This window comes from Colletotrichum chrysophilum, assembly GCF_026319265.1.
Source record: "Colletotrichum chrysophilum strain AFK26 chromosome Unknown scaffold_37, whole genome shotgun sequence".
Taxonomy (NCBI): Eukaryota; Fungi; Ascomycota; class Sordariomycetes; order Glomerellales; family Glomerellaceae; genus Colletotrichum; species Colletotrichum chrysophilum.
This window is the reverse complement of record NW_026517324.1, coordinates 21,998-43,695: the sequence shown is the minus strand read 5'-3', so window position 1 is coordinate 43,695 and position 21,698 is coordinate 21,998. Positions and strand designations below refer to the sequence as shown.

The 21,698-nt window shown below is 53.5% G+C and overlaps 8 protein-coding genes across 8 annotated transcripts; 5 read left to right on the top strand and 3 right to left on the bottom strand.

Moving 5' to 3' along the window:
• Window positions 1–367: 367 nt before the first annotated feature.
• On the top strand, window positions 368–601 carry COL26b_005440 (uncharacterized protein; the record flags this gene model as incomplete). Its single annotated transcript, XM_053178287.1, has 1 exon — window positions 368–601. One exon carries the CDS (start codon window positions 368–370, stop codon window positions 599–601), a length of 234 nt encoding a protein of 77 aa, XP_053037689.1.
• A 183-nt stretch (window positions 602–784) lies between these two features.
• Window positions 785–4,429, bottom strand: COL26b_005439 (uncharacterized protein; the record flags this gene model as incomplete). Its single annotated transcript, XM_053178286.1, has 1 exon — window positions 785–4,429. One exon carries the CDS (start codon window positions 4,427–4,429, stop codon window positions 785–787), a length of 3,645 nt encoding a protein of 1,214 aa, XP_053037688.1.
• A 2,286-nt stretch (window positions 4,430–6,715) lies between these two features.
• COL26b_005438 (uncharacterized protein) lies at window positions 6,716–7,734 on the top strand (the record flags this gene model as incomplete). The annotated part of the gene is made up of 2 exons (XM_053178285.1): window positions 6,716–7,329; window positions 7,386–7,734. 2 exons carry the CDS (start codon window positions 6,716–6,718, stop codon window positions 7,732–7,734), a joined length of 963 nt encoding a protein of 320 aa, XP_053037687.1.
• Window positions 7,735–8,856: 1,122 nt separating this feature from the next.
• COL26b_005437 (uncharacterized protein) lies at window positions 8,857–10,359 on the top strand (the record flags this gene model as incomplete). Its single annotated transcript, XM_053178284.1, has 4 exons — window positions 8,857–8,921; window positions 9,036–9,216; window positions 9,288–9,864; window positions 9,932–10,359. 4 exons carry the CDS (start codon window positions 8,857–8,859, stop codon window positions 10,357–10,359), a joined length of 1,251 nt encoding a protein of 416 aa, XP_053037686.1.
• A 1,909-nt stretch (window positions 10,360–12,268) lies between these two features.
• On the bottom strand, window positions 12,269–13,346 carry COL26b_005436 (uncharacterized protein; the record flags this gene model as incomplete). Its single annotated transcript, XM_053178283.1, has 3 exons — window positions 12,269–12,918; window positions 12,977–13,091; window positions 13,161–13,346. The coding sequence occupies 3 exons, from the start codon at window positions 13,344–13,346 to the stop codon at window positions 12,269–12,271; spliced, it is 951 nt and encodes a 316-aa protein (XP_053037685.1).
• A 1,563-nt stretch (window positions 13,347–14,909) lies between these two features.
• COL26b_005435 (uncharacterized protein) lies at window positions 14,910–17,378 on the top strand (the record flags this gene model as incomplete). Its single annotated transcript, XM_053178282.1, has 3 exons — window positions 14,910–15,406; window positions 15,466–16,609; window positions 16,665–17,378. The coding sequence occupies 3 exons, from the start codon at window positions 14,910–14,912 to the stop codon at window positions 17,376–17,378; spliced, it is 2,355 nt and encodes a 784-aa protein (XP_053037684.1).
• A 758-nt stretch (window positions 17,379–18,136) lies between these two features.
• COL26b_005434 (uncharacterized protein) lies at window positions 18,137–18,777 on the bottom strand (the record flags this gene model as incomplete). Its single annotated transcript, XM_053178281.1, has 2 exons — window positions 18,137–18,142; window positions 18,343–18,777. 2 exons carry the CDS (start codon window positions 18,775–18,777, stop codon window positions 18,137–18,139), a joined length of 441 nt encoding a protein of 146 aa, XP_053037683.1.
• A 1,285-nt stretch (window positions 18,778–20,062) lies between these two features.
• COL26b_005433 (uncharacterized protein) lies at window positions 20,063–21,555 on the top strand (the record flags this gene model as incomplete). Its single annotated transcript, XM_053178280.1, has 5 exons — window positions 20,063–20,335; window positions 20,386–20,571; window positions 20,694–20,817; window positions 20,876–21,075; window positions 21,121–21,555. The coding sequence occupies 5 exons, from the start codon at window positions 20,063–20,065 to the stop codon at window positions 21,553–21,555; spliced, it is 1,218 nt and encodes a 405-aa protein (XP_053037682.1).
• Between the last annotated feature and the right edge of the window lie 143 nt (window positions 21,556–21,698).

The following is a 21,698-nucleotide window of genomic DNA, read 5'->3' as shown; positions in this document are numbered from 1 at the left end:
GGTTTCTGGTCTTGTCACATATGGGATAGTCTCCTGATAATCATAATCGATTGATATCTTTACATCTCGCCCCTTTTCAAGTGAATTTCAACTTTGTCGACGATGCATGTACTAGCGGATCGTGATGACTGCCTCCGCCGCGACAGTGAAGTTTGTCGCACTGCCGCCGGCCGCTGAATCACGACCATGGCCCCGAGGCAATTTGCGGAACCGGGCAAAGGGTTATTATATAACGACGGTCATCAGCAGACATGAAAGTTGAGTACTCTGCACCTTCAACTAGGATCCTCATGCAACGTCGACGCTGACACATCTTCAGCATACACACCTCTCAACCTCCACCGAAAGCACAAGACTAACCTTCAAGATGGCGTTCGATGGTATAACCATCCTACTTCTTACCATGTACATTGTTATGACCGTCGCCTTCATCGGCCTCTTCACGTTTATGCTACTGAGAATCAAGGCCGAGCGAGCAGAATTCGACCGCCGGCTACAACACATCGTGTCTGACAACGACCTAGTTGAGGTTTCCGAGAGTGTCTATAGACAGGGCCAGGCTACTGAAGCGGTGCCTAGCCAAGCAGAGAGACAGGCCTGATGTCTTGCAAAAGGTTGACGGACAGCGCATGGGAGATTAGTGATGCCATTTGCGGGGAGATATAGACAACAGTGAGAACACGCCTCCGCTGAAAATCAGACAAAGTCTAGCTAGATTCAAGTCATTCGTCTACACGGTCTCACGCCCCCATAATGCTCCTTGTCCGATTCCTCGCCCCCAAGTTCACTCCTGCCCCAATTGCTGATCATCCTGGCCGTCCTTGTCGTTCTTGTCGTCCTCGTCGTCCTTGTCGTCCTTGCCGTTCTGACCGTCCTTGTCGTCCTTGCCGTTCTTACCAGTCCTCGAGTCTGAAACCAGTTCATACTCCGGGCCCGCTCGTTGGTAATACGTTTCGATTGTTTTTTGAGAGATACCGAACCAGTCTTCTAAGAGTTTCTTGAGGCTGCTGATGAAGCTTTCATTCAAAGTGTCGGCCTTCCTGTGCAATGGGTGGACTTGAGAATCCATATTATTCAGCTTCTCTCTCGGGATGTGAGAATTTTCGGTCCATTGAAGTTTCTCCCGGCTCCCACTTCCATCTCCGAATTCGAATCCCAGGCGAACGAATAGATCTTCGACATTTTTGTACGTGATCTTTCGTTTGGTGCTATGATCCCCATAGATGATTTCCATGGTCCTCCACTCTTTCTTCCTGATCTTGTTCGTGCCTCGAAGGGGGTCGGCTGCCATCAGATCATTGAGGTGCCTCTTGTAGTCATCGCCTCGCTGGCACTTTGCAAGTTCCATGGTCACCTTCTTGAGCTCTTCTTTGCGTATCATGCCGTTGCGAGTAGGCATCACGAACTCGGTGGGGGGTTCTTCGTAGTTGGCAGGCCGGAGGTTGGTGATCTTGCCGCAAATCTTTGTGACATTAAATGTGCCTTCCTGAAAGCGGATACCCCCCTTGTCGAATGCTTTCCAGGCTTTGAAGAATGTGGATGGATGAGAGGAGTGCCGAGCGGTCGCCTTGGTGACCTTGCCCTGAGCATTGGTTCTCTTTTTCTTTCGAGCCGGCCTCTTTCCCCTTTCCTTTTCCTTCTGCGGTTGCGGAAAAGTGGTTCTTGCTATTATCTTCTCACCACATTCATATACGTAGCCGGTAATGTCTAATAGTTTGGAGCCTGGGAAGTCGTCCTCACTGATGATCTTGACCTCGCCATAGTTTACTATTGGTGCTGTCAGTGCCGAAGCGTCAATGTGCAGTACCTCGGAGTAGTCGACCATTGGCTCGTCCTCTATTTTCCCCTCAACGTCGAAAACATCGTTCTGCATTCGGAAGTCTTCGTCGATGTCTTTGATACCGACCGATATCTGCAGTTCGTTAAAAGCCTGGCTCAAGATGTTGACCGAGGTCTTCTGCGGACGCCAAACGTTTCCAGATTCCAGCCATGTGGCAATCTCGGTCCAGAAGCCGTCTAACCATTTCTGAACCAACCCAAAGGGTCTGCTCTGCGACTCGGGCAAGCTTGGATGGTAGTATGTCACCCCAAGAAACCAGTGAACCAATCTCAGCGTCTCTTGATCGATATGCCTCTCGAAGGGAAAGTGGTCGTACTCTTTCAAGAACTGCCAGATAGGACTTTTCTCCCTTAGATCTGTCATATCGTCGGTGGAAAGGTCGCCCCCGAAAGGCTGCATGGCTTCCATTCTCTGACTCAGCAAGCCAGCCTCAAAGATTGCCGTGTAGTCCTCGCTGACCATCGGCTGAACTCCGAGAAGGGCGTGGCGACGCCGATCAGAATGCATTTTCTGGATTATCTTGGGCAATCCGATCCGGCCTATGGAGTAAAAGGACGAGAGGCCTCTGTGAACCGCATCGGTTGCAAGTCTGACATCCTCCCATCCCTCAACGTTCAACGGTTTCTTGTAGCCAGCCACCGCAGAGAAGTCCATTTTGATACGGCCTTCCCTCGGGAGTATCCACTGATCTGATGGAGCTTCGGGTCTTAGCTGATCCCACGTTTGAGTACGGCGGAAGTAATCCCTGATGGAGTGAGTCGCGAGCAGACCGCCGTGATCGAACAGATGTCTGACATGTAGTGCGGCGATCCAGCGCGCATGGAATCCCAGATCAACCCAGGCGTCCATGACGGGCCCCTGCACGTCCAGTTGCTCGATCCTGTCGTCCAGGTTGATGTTCTCGTCCTCGGCAAGCTCGCGCAGTCTTATTAATTTGTCAAGCAGGCATTGCCACATTTCAACTTCGAATACGGCTCGCCTGACAACTCGTCGGATGAGATCGTTGACCAATGCCTTCTTCGCGTCAATATCTGTGTTCGTGATATGCGGCAAAATGCGATATTCATCGTTCCCATTGTCTGAAGAATCCGTGATGTGACCATAGTGTTGATCGTATTGATTCTGAATGCTGCGTCGGAAAACGGCCGGATCATGACACAACTCTCGCAGTTGTTCCTTTGCGAAAGCCACTCGCTTCTCCAAGCGGGACTTGAATTCGACACCCCAGCTTGACGCAGTAACAGAGGGCGGGAAAAACTGGCCGCTGGTAACCAGCCCCTTGCCGACGGCATCGAATCTCAGAAGTTCCGTCGGAATTGTTTCCCAAGTATGGGCCTTGCAAATGGGAAGATGTTTGGACACCGGTTGACCGTTGAGATCTTCGCCCCGGCTTCGCAAGCCATCAACAAAAGCCGACAAGTCCTCGGCTACGACTTTGACGAAGCGCAGCGTCACGGCCTGTATTGCGAGGACCATGATGCCTTCTTCCCATCCAAACAGGAGGCCAGCCTTCTTCAACCGCGGGAACAGTCCATCTTTCGTGTCCTCGCCTGTGGGTCCCTTGAAGACGACAGCATAGTCGTGAAAGTACTCACGTCTCTCGTGAGGCTGTTTCATCTCCAGTAGCTCAGCCTCTGGTGGGAAGCCCATGAACCAGTTGTCGTGATAGGCCGGGACACAGAACTTGCCAGCCCTTCCAAGGTGACAGCCTTCCCAGTCTGCACGAGCAAAGACTCGGGGGTGGTTGGCGATGCGGTTGAGAATGAGCGACCGAAGAATTTGGGGGTCCGAAAGGTCCTCTTGGTTGAGAAATGGGAGCATATTTACTCTGTGTGTACCAAACCATTCTTTTCCCACCTGCTCCTCGGCGTACTCGTGGAAATGAAAGAGTGAATTCCAACGCTTGCCATCGCCGGGTCTTGAGAGTGATTCCAGATATACGCTGTCGTCAAGCGACCTGCGAAAGCATTCGGTGACATCGATATCGCGGCCTTCGGGGAGAGGATAGCCCGTGCCAAACCAATATGCAAACCAAGATGCGGCACCTTCCTTAGTCTGAGTCGTGGGAGATGATGCAGTCTGGCGCCTATCTGACGCATTAGAAGCAAAGGACCACCACTGATCGAACAACTTGAGCCAAGACCGATTGACAATATCTTTTAGCTGAGCAGCGTTGACGTGTTCGAGAAGGCCGGTAAGAATGTTTATGTTTAGCGAATTCTTCAACGCGCTGGCATCCCCCCATGCCGTTTCTGCCTCTGCCATCAAAATCTTGGTCAAGTCTTGTGCAGTCTCCTCATCGGAGAGAAGTTCAAGAATCCACTTATCGATGAGTTGATTCGAATCCTCTTCGTCGACGGCTTGATTTGGATCCTTGGCATGCGGATATGCGAGAGCGTGTAGATCAGAGCCAGGGTAGTCGTGCTTGTATGGACGGTTACCAACAGATTTTGTCCATGGGTAGCCCGTGAAGAAAGCGTACGATGTGTGTGACTTGTCCATATATATAGGTTCCAGATATCTGTGACCCTCAGGGAGAAGCAATCTTAGCGGCTTGGACTTCATCGTGGGACGCCTCGTTGGGGCCATGACAGAGAGAACGAGATTGCGAGGGTGCGGTAGGGTGATGCGGCGGTAATATTGCAATGGCTAAGTGAAGCAATGCTGATTTGTAGGGGTTGCGAGACGCAGCAGAATGGTGAGTTTACGGGAAGAAGCATGTTTGATGGATGCACAGATGTCAATCCTGAGAAACCGTCCTTATGTATCATGATAGAGAGGCGGCCGACAAGGGTTGTAGAGATGGCATTCAGGCCATGGCATTGGCAGCAACAAAAGGATAGAGCCTCGACACACAACAATGGTTCCACGAAGTTTAGAAAGGCTTTGTAGGAGGCGATGACTATTTCCGTCGACTTGATCAGACGTCAGGAGGGACATGATGAGGAAATGCCTGCGATCTGGAAGGTAGTTTGACCAGACAAGACTTGGACCGTAGTTGATGGCTCAGATAACTAAGGTGTGGTGAGGCGGCGAAATTCACGAGCAAAGCGATAAGAACAGCGAGGTCTCAGGTAGGGCAGATAGGCTGGCCGAGTTTCAGACACGTGAACCAGGTTTTCTGATGGTGGGCGTTGAAGAAAAGCCGTTGCAAATCGACTGGGACGTTTTGACGCAAGGGAGACTTCTCTGATGCGTCGTCACGTTGAGGGAGGCAGAAGCCATGCGTGTGAGAGGAAGTGGAGGACGACCGCACGCAGTGACAATGCCTTTGCTACCTCCTTCAGGCACGAAGGCAGAATGATTGATGGGAAAGATGAAGGCCGACCAGATAGATTCAGATGACGGCGTGGCAAGAGGAAAATACGGCAGGGGTACGTATCTGTGCCTTTGAGTGGGTGTTCCTAGGGCAGTCAATAGTGCGATTGTTGGCGAAGAAAGAGCAGAGCAGAGGTGGCAGGCAGCTTGGTGATTGGGACAGGAAGGAGGTTTTCGCAGGCTACCTTACGGGGGCCGGATCCGGGAAGGCAAGGGAAGGCCACGCTTAATCGAGTTTAAGCTGAGGGTCTGGTGGGTCTGGGCCCAAAAAAAGCTGATTCTTTCACGGGCAGGCGACACTCGTGGAGTGTTTGATTGTGTGGCGCCTGGCGCCCGCGCAGGGACCACCGTCCGGCCCACCTTCCGCGTCGTATTCCACGCGGGAGGCAGGAACCACACACAGCAAGGGAAAGAGGGAAAGAACCGCAGGCACCACAAGGCAGGCACACAGGGCAGGGGAGGAGGTGGACGTGAAAGGGAAGGAACAATCGCGTTTCCATCTTTCCCGTTTCTTTCATCGCGGAAACAGGGAAACACGCACAAAGAAGAAAACGAAATAGCGGGACAGCATCCACCTTCCTTCACCATGAACCAGAACACCACCACCACACCCCTCGTCCCTTGCCTCGTTGATCACCCACGGTGACCTCGCCAAGGCTGTATGCCCAGGCCTTGGTAGGACACCACGAATTAACGCATCACTCGCTCGCTCACTCTACGAGTCCAGGTCTCATTGCCAAGGCCAATGGACAAAGGCTGCAGGAGAGTGGGATTTATTGGCACTGGAGAGGCGAGCTGAGCATCTCGCCGCCCAAACCGGCAAGGACGGCGGTGCCGCATCGCTCTACCTAGAGACTAGGACTTCCAGCTCCCTTATCGAGAGGCGCTAATTGCTGCATTATTCGTCCTCGACCTGGCAGTATTCCGGGCCCCTCGAAACCACCATCCCGAGCACCGCCAGCGCCATCCTGCTCACCGTCGACGCCAGCACCAACGCCAACGCCGCCAACGCCAGCCAGATCCGACGCGATGGGCCGCTAAACTCCGTACCTTGCCTTGCCTGACGCCCTGCACCGGTGAAAGACATTAAGACATTCATCAGACACCTTTTTTTTTTGTTTCCTCCTTATTCTCCCTCCCTCCCCCCGGCTTGCCTTCCTGTCCTGCGATTCCAATCTTTTTCTATCTGTATTCGACTCACCTTTGCGTACCTACTATGCTCCATTGAGCATCTGGCCTTATCCATTGTCACTCGTTTTATCGCCAGATTCAAGTGCTCCGAACCACCACACTCCTTCCATTGACGCCTTCGAACCATCCGTTTCGATAACCCGACCGCAACTGACAATCTGCCTCGCTGCCTTTGCATCATCGCGAACCAAAGCGTCAGCTTCTGTCGTGTCGAAACACGCCGGAACATTCGTGGATTGACCCCCGCAGGTCGCCGTGACCGACGTCGTCGCATTTGCCCCGACCGCCGTCGAATCGACCCGAACCGGCTGGACTGGAGCTGGAAACCCGACTGGAACCCGGTCTCACCCACTTCTTCCGCCCGCGATGCTCTCCACATTCCTCCTGGCCCTGTTGCCCCTCGTGGCCGCCCAGACCAAATCCTCGAAGCGCGGTCTTGTCTTCACTCCCAATGCCAGTTGGCCCCAAGACAACCAGGTCTGGGTTCAGGCCGGCTCCGATCTGACCTGGTACTACAACTACCAGGAGATCCCGAGCCCGGCCTTCTCTTCCAAAACCCAGGCCGAATTCGAATTCGTCCCCATGATGTGGGGTGTTTCCTCCAACCCAGAGGACACCACCTTTCTCAAAGCTGTAAAAAGTCTGATTGAGGACAAGAACATGAACATCACCCATGTTCTGGGCTTCAACGAGCCCGATGGCCCCTCGCAGTACGGCGGCAGCGACATTGCTCCCGCCATTGCTGCCAAAGCCTGGGTCGCCAACTTTGTTCCTCTGGGTGAGATGGGCGTCAAGCTGGGCCTGCCTGCTTGCACTGGCCAGCCCGCCGGTCTGCCATGGTTGAAACAATTTCTGGGTAACTGTTCCGACCTGATTAGCACCTCGGGTGACAAGAAAAACTGCACATACGACTTTCTTCCCGTGCACTGGTACGACAACTTCGCCGGCCTGGCTAGTCACATTGGCGAGCGTAGAGCCAAGTAAGTCTTTTGATGTGATATCACAATGGCATCCGCACTTGCTGACAGTAGCCCAGCTTCCCGGACGCAAAGATCTGGGTCACGGAGTATGCCTATGCCCACCAGGATCTCGCTACCACCCAGGAGTACTACAACCAGACTGCCGATTACTTCGACAAAATCGACTACATTGAGCGGTACACTTACTTTGGCGCATTTCGTTCCAAGACGAGCAATGTTGGAGCTAACGCTTCATTCCTCAACAACGATGGCAAGCTGACCGACATTGGCTCTTGGTACTTGGGCTTCACCGCTACGGGAGTGAATCCCCAGTCTGGCAACAGCGGTAGCACGCGGCAAGGACCGCCAATGCTTGTGGCTGCCGCGGCGACATTTGCTGCTGTTGTTTATGCCTTTAGCTTCTGATCATGATCAGTAATCTGCGAGCGCGATAGATGACGCAGGGCACATGAGAGATGTGCCGTTGCGAAGGTATTTTCAAACATATAGACGGCTAGAGGATCAAAATGTCTCTAAAAGCTACCGACATATTTCTAATGTATTTTCTTTGGGCTGGTTTTGATCATAGACTGGGAAGAGCATGGGTGCTTGACGACAGTCACCAACTTGACTGGAATGAGAAGACGACGGGTATCTGTCGAGCATGAATTTGAATGACATTCTGAACACCTCGAATATCCTGCGCAGCGTTCGCGTCTTACAAGGTGAACTTCTTTCCCGTGCTGTTGCGACAACATTCCACGTTGCCTCTGCTCTCAAGTGCATTGGTCCAGTACCACGCAGAGCTCACTCAGGGTCTCAGACAGTGGGGAGGAACCATGGCTGCGACGATGTGAGAGTAAACAATTTCTTGGAGGATGAGGCTTTAGTACCGAGGACCAAGGTAGCAAGCACCAGCCGGGGCATTTGACTTTAATAATGCACATGGCAAGGACTCTTGTTCAACCCAAGGCCTCGTCTGATGAGTCTTGCCGGTGTGATGACAGGAGCTGTCAATCGGCAAGACCGGGAATGGGTGCGGCAGATGGACCGAAGAACGGCACAATGCCCCAAGGGGTCCTCGAGTGGATGCAGATTGAGATCGAGCTAGCTGCTGTTAGGCATCGCGAGGGCATCCACGCCTTTGGTTAACAGATTCCATCTGCCGCGCTATTGCACCCCAGACTCCGCGGCATCCCCATTACTCGGGGCACTGGATTTCTACTGGCCGGTTCGCTGGCCGAGATGCCTCGGCCCAATTGCCTCCCCCACAGCCACTGGAAGGGCCTGGAGCGCGCGGGTCTGCGCAGTCTGGGGGCTGGGACAGGCCTACGAGGCCCGAACCCGACGCGATTGCCGGCAGCTAAGGCCAACCCCGACGCAAACCATGTCTACTTTACCGGTGCCCCCTCCTTTCATGACCAGCAACGAAACTCTCGAGCTTATTTCTCGCCCTCTCCGTCTCTCTCCTTTCCTTCAGTCTCCGAAGCTGCAAACTCGCCTTGCCCGTCGTCTTCGAATCGCATTACCCGCCCGTAATCAGCAACCATGGCCCTCGAGCGAATTGGCTCCATCGTGAAGCACCTGGCTCCAGGTAGCGCCATCAACCAGATGTACGTGCCACTACTCCCATGTGATCGTCGCTCACAGCGATCCGGACTTCGTTCGGCTTCTCGACCAAAAAGTCTCCGACCCCGAAACTGACAACATACTCTTCTTCTTCATAGCCAGTCCAAGAACCCCGATGATATCGTCATTACGTTAGCTATCCGCACTCCGTTGGCCAAGGCCAAGAAGGGTGGCTTCAAGGACACGAGCCTCGAGTACATGGTCTACGCCCTCCTGAAGGAGGTTCGCGAGCGATCCAAGATTGAGCCTGCAGCGGTGGAGGACATTCGCATGGGAAATGTGCGTAGCAACCTGTTCTTCCCGAACCCTTCCGACTCGGAAACACTCCCGCTGACTCTGCCGTTCTCCAGGTCTCCGATGGCAAGGCCGCCTACAAGCTCCGCGCCGCCGCCCTCGCGGCTGGCTTCCCCAACACCGCCGGTGCTTCCTCCATAAACCGATTCTGCTCTTCCGGCCTCCAGGCCACCGCCGATATCGCCAACGCCATCACAACTGGCTCTATTGAGGTCGGCATCGCGCTCGGCGCCGAGAGCATGAGCATTGGCGGCGACGCTCTCGAGAAGCCCTTCGACGACGCCGTCGTCAGCCAGTCCCAGGAGGCGGCCGACTGCATGCAGCCTATGGGCTGGACCTCGGAAAACGTTTCGCACGACTTCAACATCACCCGCGAGGAGATGGACAAGTACGCCGCCGAGAGTTTCCAGAGAGCCGAGAAGGCCCAGCAGGCTGGCCTGTTTGACGATGAGATTGTGCCTATCAAGACCAAGGTCGTTGGACCTGACGGAGAGACAAAGGAGGTTATCCTTACCAGGGACGAGGGCATCCGTCCGGGTACCACCGCCGAGAGCTTGGGTAAGATTCGGGCGGCTTTCCCGCAGTGGGGTCCCACGAGCACGGGAGGCAACTCTAGCCAGGTTACTGACGGAGGTGAGTTCTGTCGTCCCAAAAACCGCCCTAAACTCAATTTATTTTGGCATACTGACTTTGTGGGAAGCTGCCGCTGTGCTTCTGATGAAGCGTTCCACCGCCGTCAAGCTCGGTCAGCCCATCCTGGCCAAGTACGTTGGCTCCACCGTTGCCGGCCTGGCTCCCCGCATCATGGGTATCGGCCCGTCTGTTGCTATTCCCAAGCTGTTGGCTCAGCACAACCTGTCGCTCGCCGACATTGACGTCGTCGAGATCAACGAGGCCTTCTCCAGCATGGCCGTCTACTGCCGTGATAAGCTCGGTCTTGACTGGGCCAAAATGAACCCCCGTGGCGGTGCCGTCGCCCTGGGCCACCCTCTCGGCGCCACTGGCGCGAGACAAATTGTTACTGGTTTGAGCGAGCTCCGCAGGACAAAGAAGAAAGTCCTTCTGACTAGCATGTGCATCGGCACTGGCCAGGGTATGGCTGGCCTGTTCGTCAATGAGGTTGTGTAATATACTGGTTGATAATGTACGAGAAATATCAGAATGGAAATGAGTGTATGATGACTGCGTTGGGAAATGTCTCTCCGATGATATTTTTCATTTGACATCGGACTTTGGTCTAAACTTCTGCAAGACTCCCAGTCAACCCCCCAGATCAGCTGTGAATTAACCCCCAAGTCACAAACAGCATCCGCTCATTGTTGCTGCACTGAACAGTTCCCTGCAACCCCAGCTTCCCGCTTTGCTCCAGCACCGCGTATCGGTTGGTGTAGAACCGGATGTCGTTTGTCCCAATCCTCATGGGACTCGCTGCGCTTCCGGTGTCGGCATACCTCGCAGCGAAGCTACACGTTCCAGAGCTGGCGACACGAGCCCAACCGCCTGCAAAGTCGCCTGGCTGCAGGGTCCAGAAACCGTTTCCCAGAGCGTTGGCGAGGGCCTTGCAGTCTGCCGCCAGTGGTGCCGAAGCCGAGAAGTCTGTTGTTGGGTCTTGGGCTAGTTCACCGCACCATTCGTCTCTGCCGGCAGAGAACGGGAACCGCTTCGTCAGCCGGACTGGGCGGGTACCTTCTGACCCCCGAGTGAACTTCAGTCGTCTGTTGACGTAGATGTTTGAAGTAGTTCCGTCGACTTGGGTAATGGCCCGAGGCACCATGTCCGAGAGGTCAACTCTGGTGGGAGTGACCAGAGAGAAAAGACCAAGGGTGACGACCCATAGCAAGACTTTGGTGAGCGAATGTGTTGTCATATTGAAGGTATTGAGTAGGTAACGAATGGATTGTTTATTATGAGTTTGAGTAAGTACAGGCTTCCAGAGTCTGAAGGGTGAGCAGCTTGATAGATAGCATGAGAGTAGATAACGCAAGGGAGCGGTCGCTTATATGTTAATCGCGACAAACGCCAGGCGGACGAGAACCCCGACGTGAAGTGGGCACAACCAAGCACGAACGATACTACTGCGCACACCACTGTGCATGCCATCTCAGTCAGTTTGGCAATTTCGCCAATGGCCATGCCGTCTGCACTCCTTCGCCCGAGCTGACAAGCGTGTGCCAACTCCTGCAGGAACCGTGGTTACAGGGCCAAGGCGAGTGATTCGTCAGAAATGCACACATGCAAGCCACGGCCCCCGCAAACATTGATGAATGAGACGGGGCTTACATTGTGATGTCGGTGAAGAAGTTTTCTTGCGATGCCGTTGGGTCGGCGGGGACCCCTCCTTTTCTGAAGTTTAAGTGATGGGGCCGGAATGTGATGTGACGAGAAACGGCCCCCGAAGGGGGCGGGGATTGGCACCGGAAGCGCCCAGCTCGGGGGTGACATCAATGCGGCACTTGAACGTCACCCAATCACAGCACACGGCGAGGCTTGTTGGTTAGGCTTGGGATCTACGGGCGTCCACTTGTTCTGCCGGTGACAGAATGGCGCTGTGATTGCATGATCACGTTGGACCTGTGGAGCGTGGTGATTGACAGGTTGACGATAATCTCAGATTGGCTGTGTGCGGGGCCAGGCTTCAGGTCCTGGATCTCGCGCATCCTTGTGAAATGTCTGGGGGGCTAGACGCAACCCTCATGATTCGATGTCAGGATCATGTTCGCATAGATTTCTTCTGGCTGGTCGGCAAGCTTGCTCTTATGGTGCACATGGGATATGGAGTTGCTGTACCAGGCCACCCGGTGATGGTGGCTACTGAGATGTGACGTTCTCACACTGCCGTTGTACAAGAGACAAAGCAAACATTGAAGCAGCAAGTTTTGTGTTAGGGGACACGCAATGATGGGCAGCCTTGGATGCTTGGTGAAAGGGTTGCTGTTGACGGTTACATACCTATCCGGCCCTCCTGTTCGGGACTGCGCCGTAGAGATGCAGTGTCATCCGGCTCGGCCTCGCCCGTGTCGAACGACAAAAGATCAGCCTAGGCCACACGAGCAACGTCGGCCTCGAGGTTCGAGACGGCTTGCCTTACTGCGTCCATCCCGTCGACGTCATCCTCGAGAAACCTGGTGGCTTCGTATCGGTGCGGCTGGCCTTCGGCGAGAAACAGTTTGGCCTTGTCTTCTCCCAGACATCCAACCATGTGAGTACTGACGGCGAGATCGACGTCCTCGTCTGAGTTGCCTTGGATTATGGTCGTCAGTGGCCAAGCTGCGACCTTGTCTTTAGCACTTGCTGCTTTGGCCCATTCATATCCCGGGTCAATATCTCCGACGAGCCCAGGGAACTCGTTCCTATACAAGTAGTAATCGTAGAGACACCCGCGGGGAAACTCATCGGTGTTGTCATCTTCTGTGATAGGGGCCGTGGTGACATCAAAGTTGGCGTTCTTGGTCCCGTCAGGCAAGAGCTTGTCGAGATGAAAGACTTGGGGGTTGTTGGCCGATGTGGTTCCCACAGAGACGGCTGCCGCAAGATGGTGCGACATTTGCGATTCAGCGATGGGCTCTGGCGTGAGCAAGACTGAAGAGTCGAAGAAGCGATGGCGGAAGGTGGTGATACCGGTGACTGAGAGCAGTGCAATGGGGGACGGTGTGAAGTGGTGGGCGGTCAGAGAGGCCATGAAGAACCCTATTCGACGGTCAGCTATCCGACGGTCACAGACATGTCTCTGCCATGTGCTGCTCACCAGCGCTCCCTCCGCCGGCAATGACCTTTCGTTCGACAGCATTGCTGGACGCGGCTAAGTGTCGCGCGAATTTGTATGCTGCTCGAGCATCCTCAAGCAAGCCTGAAGCTTTCGCCTGTGGAAGCAGACCTGGGGTTGCTGTCAGAATGAGACGGTGCATGCAGTGAGACGATGCAGGACTCACCTGTGCAAGCCATGGTGGTACACAAGATCTGGAGCCGGTGACTAGATGGAAGTACAGGAAGACGGGTGAGGTAGCGGGGTAGTCCTCGGCCGAGTAGACGTCGCACTCGAGGGGGATAGTGTGGTGACCAAAGACATGCTTGGTCTTTGTCAAGCGATGGGCGCCACGCAGTGCTTGGGATGACATGCTGTCTCAATGCGGGGGTTGGTAAATAACACCAGACGGAGCGATGGCAGGCTTAAGCTGAATCTCACAGAGGATGGCTGGGCATTTTGTGGTTGCACGAGCAGGCAAGGAATCGCCTGACGGACCTGACAGTGACATATTTGGACAGCATTGTAGAAGCCACCGTGGCGTTCATCATGAGATGTAGCTGAGGAGTTGTGGTTGGTTGGTTGGTTGATTGGATGTCTTGTCATGTTCAGACCTTATGCCCGCTGCGGGGCCTACCCACCACCGAAGGATTACCTAAGGAATGAACAAGTCTTCCCAGACAAAAGCTGAAGTACGTCGGCTCCTCCTTCGTTATCTAGACGACCGGAGAGCACTCGAGATCGGTGGTGCAGCGCTCTGAACCCCTCTATGATCGGCATGAGGTGGCCGGGAGGGGGGCTGAGAGTTTCCCGTGGGTAAGTGCGGCGACAGACCGGCGCTGGGCCGATGGATTTGAAGAAAAGGGTCGGAGAGGGGCCGGGGAGCGGGGTAGACTGGTGGCTCCACCGTGTTTTCTGCATTGCAGCTGTGAGAGGCAGCAGGGTGCATTATCTAACACAATTCGAAGGCGGTGTGCTTCTTTGGGCCTAGCGCTCGTGTTCGGCGCGGATGGATTTTGCCGATACCCCGGCCGGTCCAAACACTGCGGAGCCAACCTAACCCAGGAAGGAACCTTGGAGGGAACATGGCAATCAGTACGTAACACGCTGCATACCATATCGTCGAATCGAGTTCCGCTGACACATAATTTTAGGCCCGACGCATTGATGTCACTCCCCGGTTTGCTTGGTCTTTGCTCAGCGACTGCGGAATGCTTAATCCTTGCAGGGAAAAAAACAAAAAAAAAACAAACGCACCTTCGCCCGCCGACCGCTCTTCACCCCCCGCAGCCGCAGTCGCAATCGCGCAGTCGAGGCCGAAAGCCCAGCAGCACATCTTTACCTCGCTCTGGGCTGCAAGGTCCCTTGGCCGTCGCTTCCTCGGTTCGGACAAGATCCCAACTCGCCAATCCATGCCCCAAGAGATTTGATCTCTGTCGCCATCGCCTGAACAAGGGACGAGTCAGCCAGCGCTGTGACAAATCCTCTTACCATGGTCTGGCCTGGCATCCCACCACCGAACTGATACAAGCCATCCGTCGACCGTCTGTATCACCGTCTTTTCCGTCACGTCTCCCGTCTGTGGTGTCTTCTTCCTTCCGTCTCTACCCGCCGCCCGACCACCCATCCTTCGTCACCTCGTGCAGACGTTGGACCCTGAGACGTTTGCTGCGACTGCAACCTCCCGGGAACACACACCTGCGAGGTCTTTGTAGGTTGTTGACGACGACAGAAACATAATCTCCGAATCCATCTAGCCTCTACAGTCAGCCTCGTCGCCCCGCCAATTCGACTGTCGTCATTTCGCATGTCTCCCGCCGCATTCCCGTAACCACGTCTTTTCTTTTTTCTGTGCTGCTCTCTCGGTTACGAAGCGAAAATGTCAGGCGGCCGGCCACAACCAAACCGCAGTCCTTCTTCACAGCAGCACCTCCCCATGAACCCGAGCGGCCTGCGCCAGAGCTACACCATGGGTTCACCGCCTGTCCAGTCGCCTGGCTCTATCGGCGGCGAGTCTGAGTACATGAGCACTCGCGAGGACGCGACTCCTCTGGCGACACCGCTCCCCAACGAGAACGATAGCGGTCGAGATACCCCGCGCGCCGGTTCCAGCCTCGGTCGACCAAACACTTTCCCTCCAAGCGAATCCACGAGCCTCCTGCAAAATGTCCTCATCGATAACTCCGCGCCGACTAGCTACACTCATGGCACTTTTTCGCCCAGGCCTATTAGTCCTACGGGCAGCGCCCGCAGCGCTGACATGGACCGACCGTCCTCCTCTGCCTCCTCGATCCCCATCCTCGATTCGGTGCTTACGACCATTACCGGCGACGACCACTGGAGGAAGCGCTTCATCAGAAAGTTGAAAAGCAAGAAGATGACCTCGTCCAGGACGCTGGCAGAACAAGCGGGATTCAAGGATACCGTGTGGATGTAAGTCGCCGCCCAGCATGCCTCTCCTACAGGACCAAACTAACCATGATTGCTTCCAGGTACCTCTCGTACTACATCCCGCTCCTTACCTGGCTGCCTCAATACCAATGGTCCTACTTGAAGGGAGATCTCGTCGCAGCGCTGACGCTTGCCTCTCTGTACCTGCCGATGGCCCTCTCCCTCGCCGACAACCTTGCTCACGTCCCGCCTATCAACGGCCTGTATGCGTTTGTTTTCAATCCCTTCATCTATGCCATCTTTGGAAGTGCGCCGCAGATGGTCGTCGGACCTGAAGCCGCCGGGTCTTTGTTGGTCGGTTCTGTGGTCCGAGGCAGCATCGACCACGACAAGGACGAAGAATACAACGCCGAACTACAGGCGAAAATTTGCGGTGTGGTTGCAGGCATGGCTGGAGCCACCGTCTTGCTGGCTGGTATCGCGCGTCTTGGTTTCCTCGACAGCGTGCTCAGTCGCCCGTTCTTGCGCGGCTTCATCTCTGCTATTGGCTTCGTTATTGCGGTCGATCAGGCCATCCCTGAGCTCGGTCTCGCGAAGTACGCGGCGGAAACTGGTGTTGGCCATGGTAGCAGCATGGATAAACTGGAGTTCATCTTCACCTCCTTCGACCATGTTCACAAGCTTACTTTCATCGTGGCCGGAGTCAGTTTTGTGATCATGATGGTAATGCGTGAGCTCAAGAAACACATGACGCCCAAGTATCCCGGGGTCGCTTACATCCCGGATCGATTCTTTGTCGTCGTTGTTGCAGCCATCCTGTCCTGGCGTTTCGATTGGGCGAGCAAGGGAGTTGAGATTCTCGGACCCGTTAAGGCTGCGTCCGGTCATGTCTTCACCTTCCGCTGGCCCTTCCAAACATCGCATATGGAACACATTCGCGAGGCCATGGGCACTTCATTCTTGATTGCTCTGCTGGGCTTCTTCGAATCTTCCGTCGCGGCGAAGAGTCTGAGCAGTTCCGACAGCTTGCACGGCATCCAGCTCAGCCCCAACCGAGAGCTTGTAGCGTTGGGTGCTGCCAACGTGGTTGGGGCTTGTTTCATGAGTTTGTCTGCCTTTGGTGGTTACGGCAGAAGCAAGTTGAACAAGCAGACTGGCGGCAAGACACCTATGAGTTCGATCTTCCTCAGCGCCATCAGTCTAGCAGCCATCATGTTCTTGTTGCCTTACTTCTACTATCTACCCGTAAGTTAACACCCGTACACCATCGCAGGAAGACAACCCAAACTAATCCTGGCAGAAACCGGTCCTGTCATCTATGATTTCTGTTGTTGCCTACTCATTGCTCGAGGAAGCACCCCACGATATCGCCTTTTTCCTGCGCATTCGCGGTTGGACCGAGCTGGGTCTGATGACCATCATCTTCGTATCTACAATTTTCTACTCCCTCACTCTGGGTATGGCTATCGGCGTCGGCTTGTCTTTGCTCCAGGTCATCAAGCACTCGACTCGCCCGCGCATCCAGATTCTTGGCCGCATCCCTGGTACGCATCGTTTCGAGAACGCCGAGTTGAACCCTGATAGACTAGAGTTTGTCGAGGGCTGCCTCATTGTCAAAATTCCCGAGCCTTTGACTTTTGCCAACACGGGCGAGCTCAAGGCACGTCTCCGACGTTTGGAGCTGTACGGCACGAGCATGGCTCATCCCGCGCTTCCAAGGTTGCGTGGCGAGCATCACAACAAGAACGTCATCTTCGATATCCACGGTGTTACATCCCTAGATGGTTCGGGCACCCAGGTGCTTGAGGAGATTGTGCGAAGCTATAGAGAGCGCGGCGTTAGAGTGTTTTTCAGCCGTGGACCTACTAACCCACGCCATCACATCTGGCGGCTCATGCGCCAGTCTGGCATCATCGACCTCGTCGGCGGCGAGTCTCATTTCGTTACGGATGTGCAAGAGGCTCTCAAGTTGACCGAGTACGAGCACAGCATCAACGAAGCCAACAACCCTTAGATGAGAAAGAGAGCGTATTTTCAGCGCTGCACATACGGATCGATGCATAGATAGGGCGTTTGGTTTTCTGGATCGATGCGAGATGGGGCACCACTACGATCTTTGGTTCTCGCACATCTGTTAGTTTCACGACGTCAAGCGTGTCATGTTTATAATGAACTTGTACGACAGCGGGTTTATAGATCGTAGAATTCAAAAGCGATGCATTTGTAGGTCATACATCAACTTTACCTCACACATCCCCTGTGCAAGGCTTCGGTGCCACACCCGCCCGTGTCTAAACACCCTGACGCCTCTGAACTATGAATGAGGTACTCTGCACGTTTCCTCTTTCCCAGACACGCCGTCTGATTTCAAGCAGTCGAGGCAATTAAACACTCGCCTCTGTTGGATGATTTTTCTCGCCTCTTTTTCCACCTCACTTGCCAGATTGCGATTGATGTATCGGTTCGACCGACACTGGCACACACCTACTTCTCTCATGCAAGGGAAATCCTTCATTGAGATCTTCTGTATGCTCACTGCCGTATCCAGGAGGTTGCAGAACTTGTGTTTTGAAAAGTCAATGTCCCTGGGAAGCAAGTCGGACTTGTGGAGGGTCTCTACGTAGTAGCCAAGAGCCTTCGACGCCCTGGAACAGGCTGCGTCTGACGTGTCCCAATCCCACATCATTGGGCAGATGACGCCTTTGTAGAACGAATTGCAGGACTCATGTCTTTTGATCTCGAGGCACTCTGGCTTGCGGTTAACCATCATAATTAGGTCTAGGATGGGGGGTGTACCTACTGATGATGTCGGTGTGAAGCAAAGGATGGTCCACGAGCATCTTCACCTGCTCTGATGCCGTCGAGAAGGGACCTTCATGGTATAGGAATATCCGCCATGAAATTTCCGAAAACTCAACTGGAAGGTCTATCACATAGGCGAAAACCAACAGATGGCAAAAATCGCTCATCGGGGGAACCTCGTCATCAAACTGATGGAGCCAATCCCTGATCCATACGATGCCGCAGTACTTGAGGGCGTTGATGCATTCGTACTTGTCGCAGATATATGCCAATTTCTCTAATGACATGGGCTTCGGAATCTCTGGGACGTAGACGTTGTGAAGAATCTGGCACAGTATCGACATGGCTTCTACATCGTCGTCTGGGAGCTCCAAGTCGTACGGCTCTGGTCCGGTCCTTTCGGCGAGTTCGGTCCCTTCTTTGAATTTCCCTCCCAGCATGGCTTTAAAGACAGGCGAATTAAGCTGGAGCACTTTTGAAGAAACTCGCAACTCGTCGTTTTGCAGGGTTTCATCTTCATCTTCAGCTTCTGCATCCGCATCGGCCAGTCTCATTCTGCTGAGCGTAAGGACGAGGTCGCCATCAACGTCGATTTCGTGCCTGTTGGCCATCCCGAAGCAGTTCATTGGCGAGCGAATACGTTGAATAAATTTAAGCTTGACGGAAGGCTTCCGTTTTCATGGCGACTTGGTCATTGGGAAGAGATTTCATCACCTCAGGCCCGTGTCCTTACGGCTTGAGCCTCCTTTGTGTCAGCGTTACGACCCCGCGGGGCTGATGGCGGCATCTGTTGGTGAACGGGCCTTCCCAAGTGCCTCTGGTATGAAGTAATGTTGCTCTGCTTGTCCGGGAGTCCCGGTCGTCTGATGTTGTCACTCGTTGGCACGTGATACTTGAATCGGAGCCACACAATAGGATAAGGATGTTGGATGGATCACCGCAAGGGATCTGCCTCCAAATAGTGTCTACATACGCAGACATCAGGCTCGGGGAGAAACAACCTAAGAGTAACGGGATATAGCACAGAAAGGTAGCAACTATTGTGGAAGTATCAAGCGTCCAGTAACGGTATCCACCGGCGACTGGTACTGATTCCGTCGAGGTTTCCGTGAAATAGCAATGATCTGCCGAGGCATTCCGAATAGGTGTTGGAAATAAAATGAGGAAGGTGAAGAAGGTGACGTTTGCGACTTGGACAGTGGTAGTGGAATACATTTATGATGAGAGCACTACTCTGACATGGTGGTGTGAACGATCTTCGTCAAGAGATACCCCGAATCGTGGAACGTGCGGGTCGGTCAATCCCGCCCGAGCAAAGGTCAGCTTTCCGGGACCATGCGGGGATCTTACTTTGCTGACGGAGTGTTCCTGGCGGGAACGGGGTAGCTATTTGCCAAAATGGGATAGTATTGTTGGTATGGGAGCTTGCTGAAAACCTAGATCGATTGGTGCGATTTCATTTCCATGGGTTTCATCGCACCCCGAGGGGCTTGTAGACGAACATTCCGATTGATTCATGCCGGGAACACCTTTCATTCTCACGCAGTCCTTCTAAGCTGGCCATTGCCGAGATGCACCATCTCGTGAGAACGGTAGACGACAGTACTACCCTTGACTAGAGCCAACTTTGAAAGTCATCATAGCTTCGGAAAGAAATCAGTCGCAGCGAAGGATAATAATGCCGGACGATCGTGAATAGAATGGACAGCTAGGTCGCTAGGCGGATATCTCACACATTTCCTTGGCCGGCCGAGATTCTCCGCTGTTGTTATGCAGCGCATGTGCAAGACTTGAGCGAGGACCAGATTTCGACCGTGTGTCTAATACATAAAAGACGTGTTCAATCTTGCCGAAAACTTCCACATTGGGATCAAATATCCAAAACTAGATTCCACAATGAGAGTCTCTTTTGTATTGCTGGCTGGTTTAGTATTCGGTGCTCTGGCGAGCGGCGGTGGTGTGGAGGTAGCTATCGTCCACGGTCGACCCCAGTGCACAGTCACAGCCAAAGGAAACAAGCAGAGTGATGTCGACAATGTCCTGAACGCCTTTGATCGATGCGGAAATTCAGGGAGCATCATATTTCCTGAGAAGCAGAACTATTGGATTGATCAGAAGCTGAACCCACACGTGAAGGATGTGCAGATCCAATGGAGAGGAGAATGGACGGTAGGCACACATCTATGCTGAACGCTACACCTTTCACTGATGCTGCGTAGTTCTCCGACAACATCACCTACTGGAGGTCGAACTCCTACTTCATCGAGTTTCAAAACCATCGCGCCGCATTCATCCTAACGGGAGATGGTATCCACATTGATGGTCATGGAACTGGAGGCATTCATGGGAATGGTGATACGTGGTACACTTCCGAAGCAGGCGAAACGGTCGAAGGACGTCCTATGGTAAGATTGAAAGCCTCGAATCCTTCTTACTACTTTTTCTATTCTTTCCACTCACGGGAAATCAGCCTTTCGTGTTCTGGAACGTCAGCGATGTGTCTGTTCGGAACTTCCACATTAAACAGCCTCAGTTCTGGGCTTACAACATCATCAATGGGACAGACATGGTTTTCCAGAATATTAGTAGCAATGCCACAGCGACTAAGGCTCCTGGGAGATACAATTGGGTCCAAAATACTGACGGTTTTGGTGCGTTATCCAGAGGATTCCTCACGAAGGACTTAAAAGACTAATATGGAGTCTTCAGATACCATGGATGCGCGCAACATTAGTGTCAAGGGATTCGAGTACTCGGGCGGAGATGATTGCGTCGCTATCAAGCCTCGATCGTACGACATATATCTGGAAGACGTTACTTGCCATGGTGGTAATGGCATTGCTATCGGGAGTCTTGGGCAGTATCTCGAGGACTCAAGCGTGGAGAACGTGATGATGAATAACTTACAGGTAATCGTGGACAGATGCTGATCTTATCAGTGACTAACGGTCAAGCAGTTGAAGAGGTCATCAATTGATTTACGCATTGGGGTCTACATCAAGACATGGATTGGAGAGCTTGCACCTCAAGATCACTACGAAAGTGCCGGCAAGCCACGAGGAGGTGGCTGGGGCCGCGTTCGAAACATCACGTTCGCCAACGTCTACTATGAAAATGTCAACAACGCTCCCTCGATCAATCAAAACAACGGGAATAATGGCTCCTTTGCCGGAACGAGCAATATGGAGGTTTCAGACGTCGACTTTCTCAACTTCACGGGCACGTTATCAGGTTCTACAAATCGCGTCAGTCTTTCGTGCAGTGCCAGACATAAATGTGGCAACATCAAGTTCGAGGATATTGACCTTCTCACGTCGAGCAACGTAACAACCACTTGCACAGGAAAGTGGACGTTGCAGGATACTGTGACAGGACTTCCGGGATGCTGAGTCAAGGCACTCAAGCAATGGGCTGTTCCACCATCTGAGGGCAATCTAAGGATAAGCAGGATGAGTTATAAGGATTGCATTGATGATTTCTGCTTATCCACTTCGCTCTAGATAGCGAGGCATATCTAAATGGACTTTGGCTA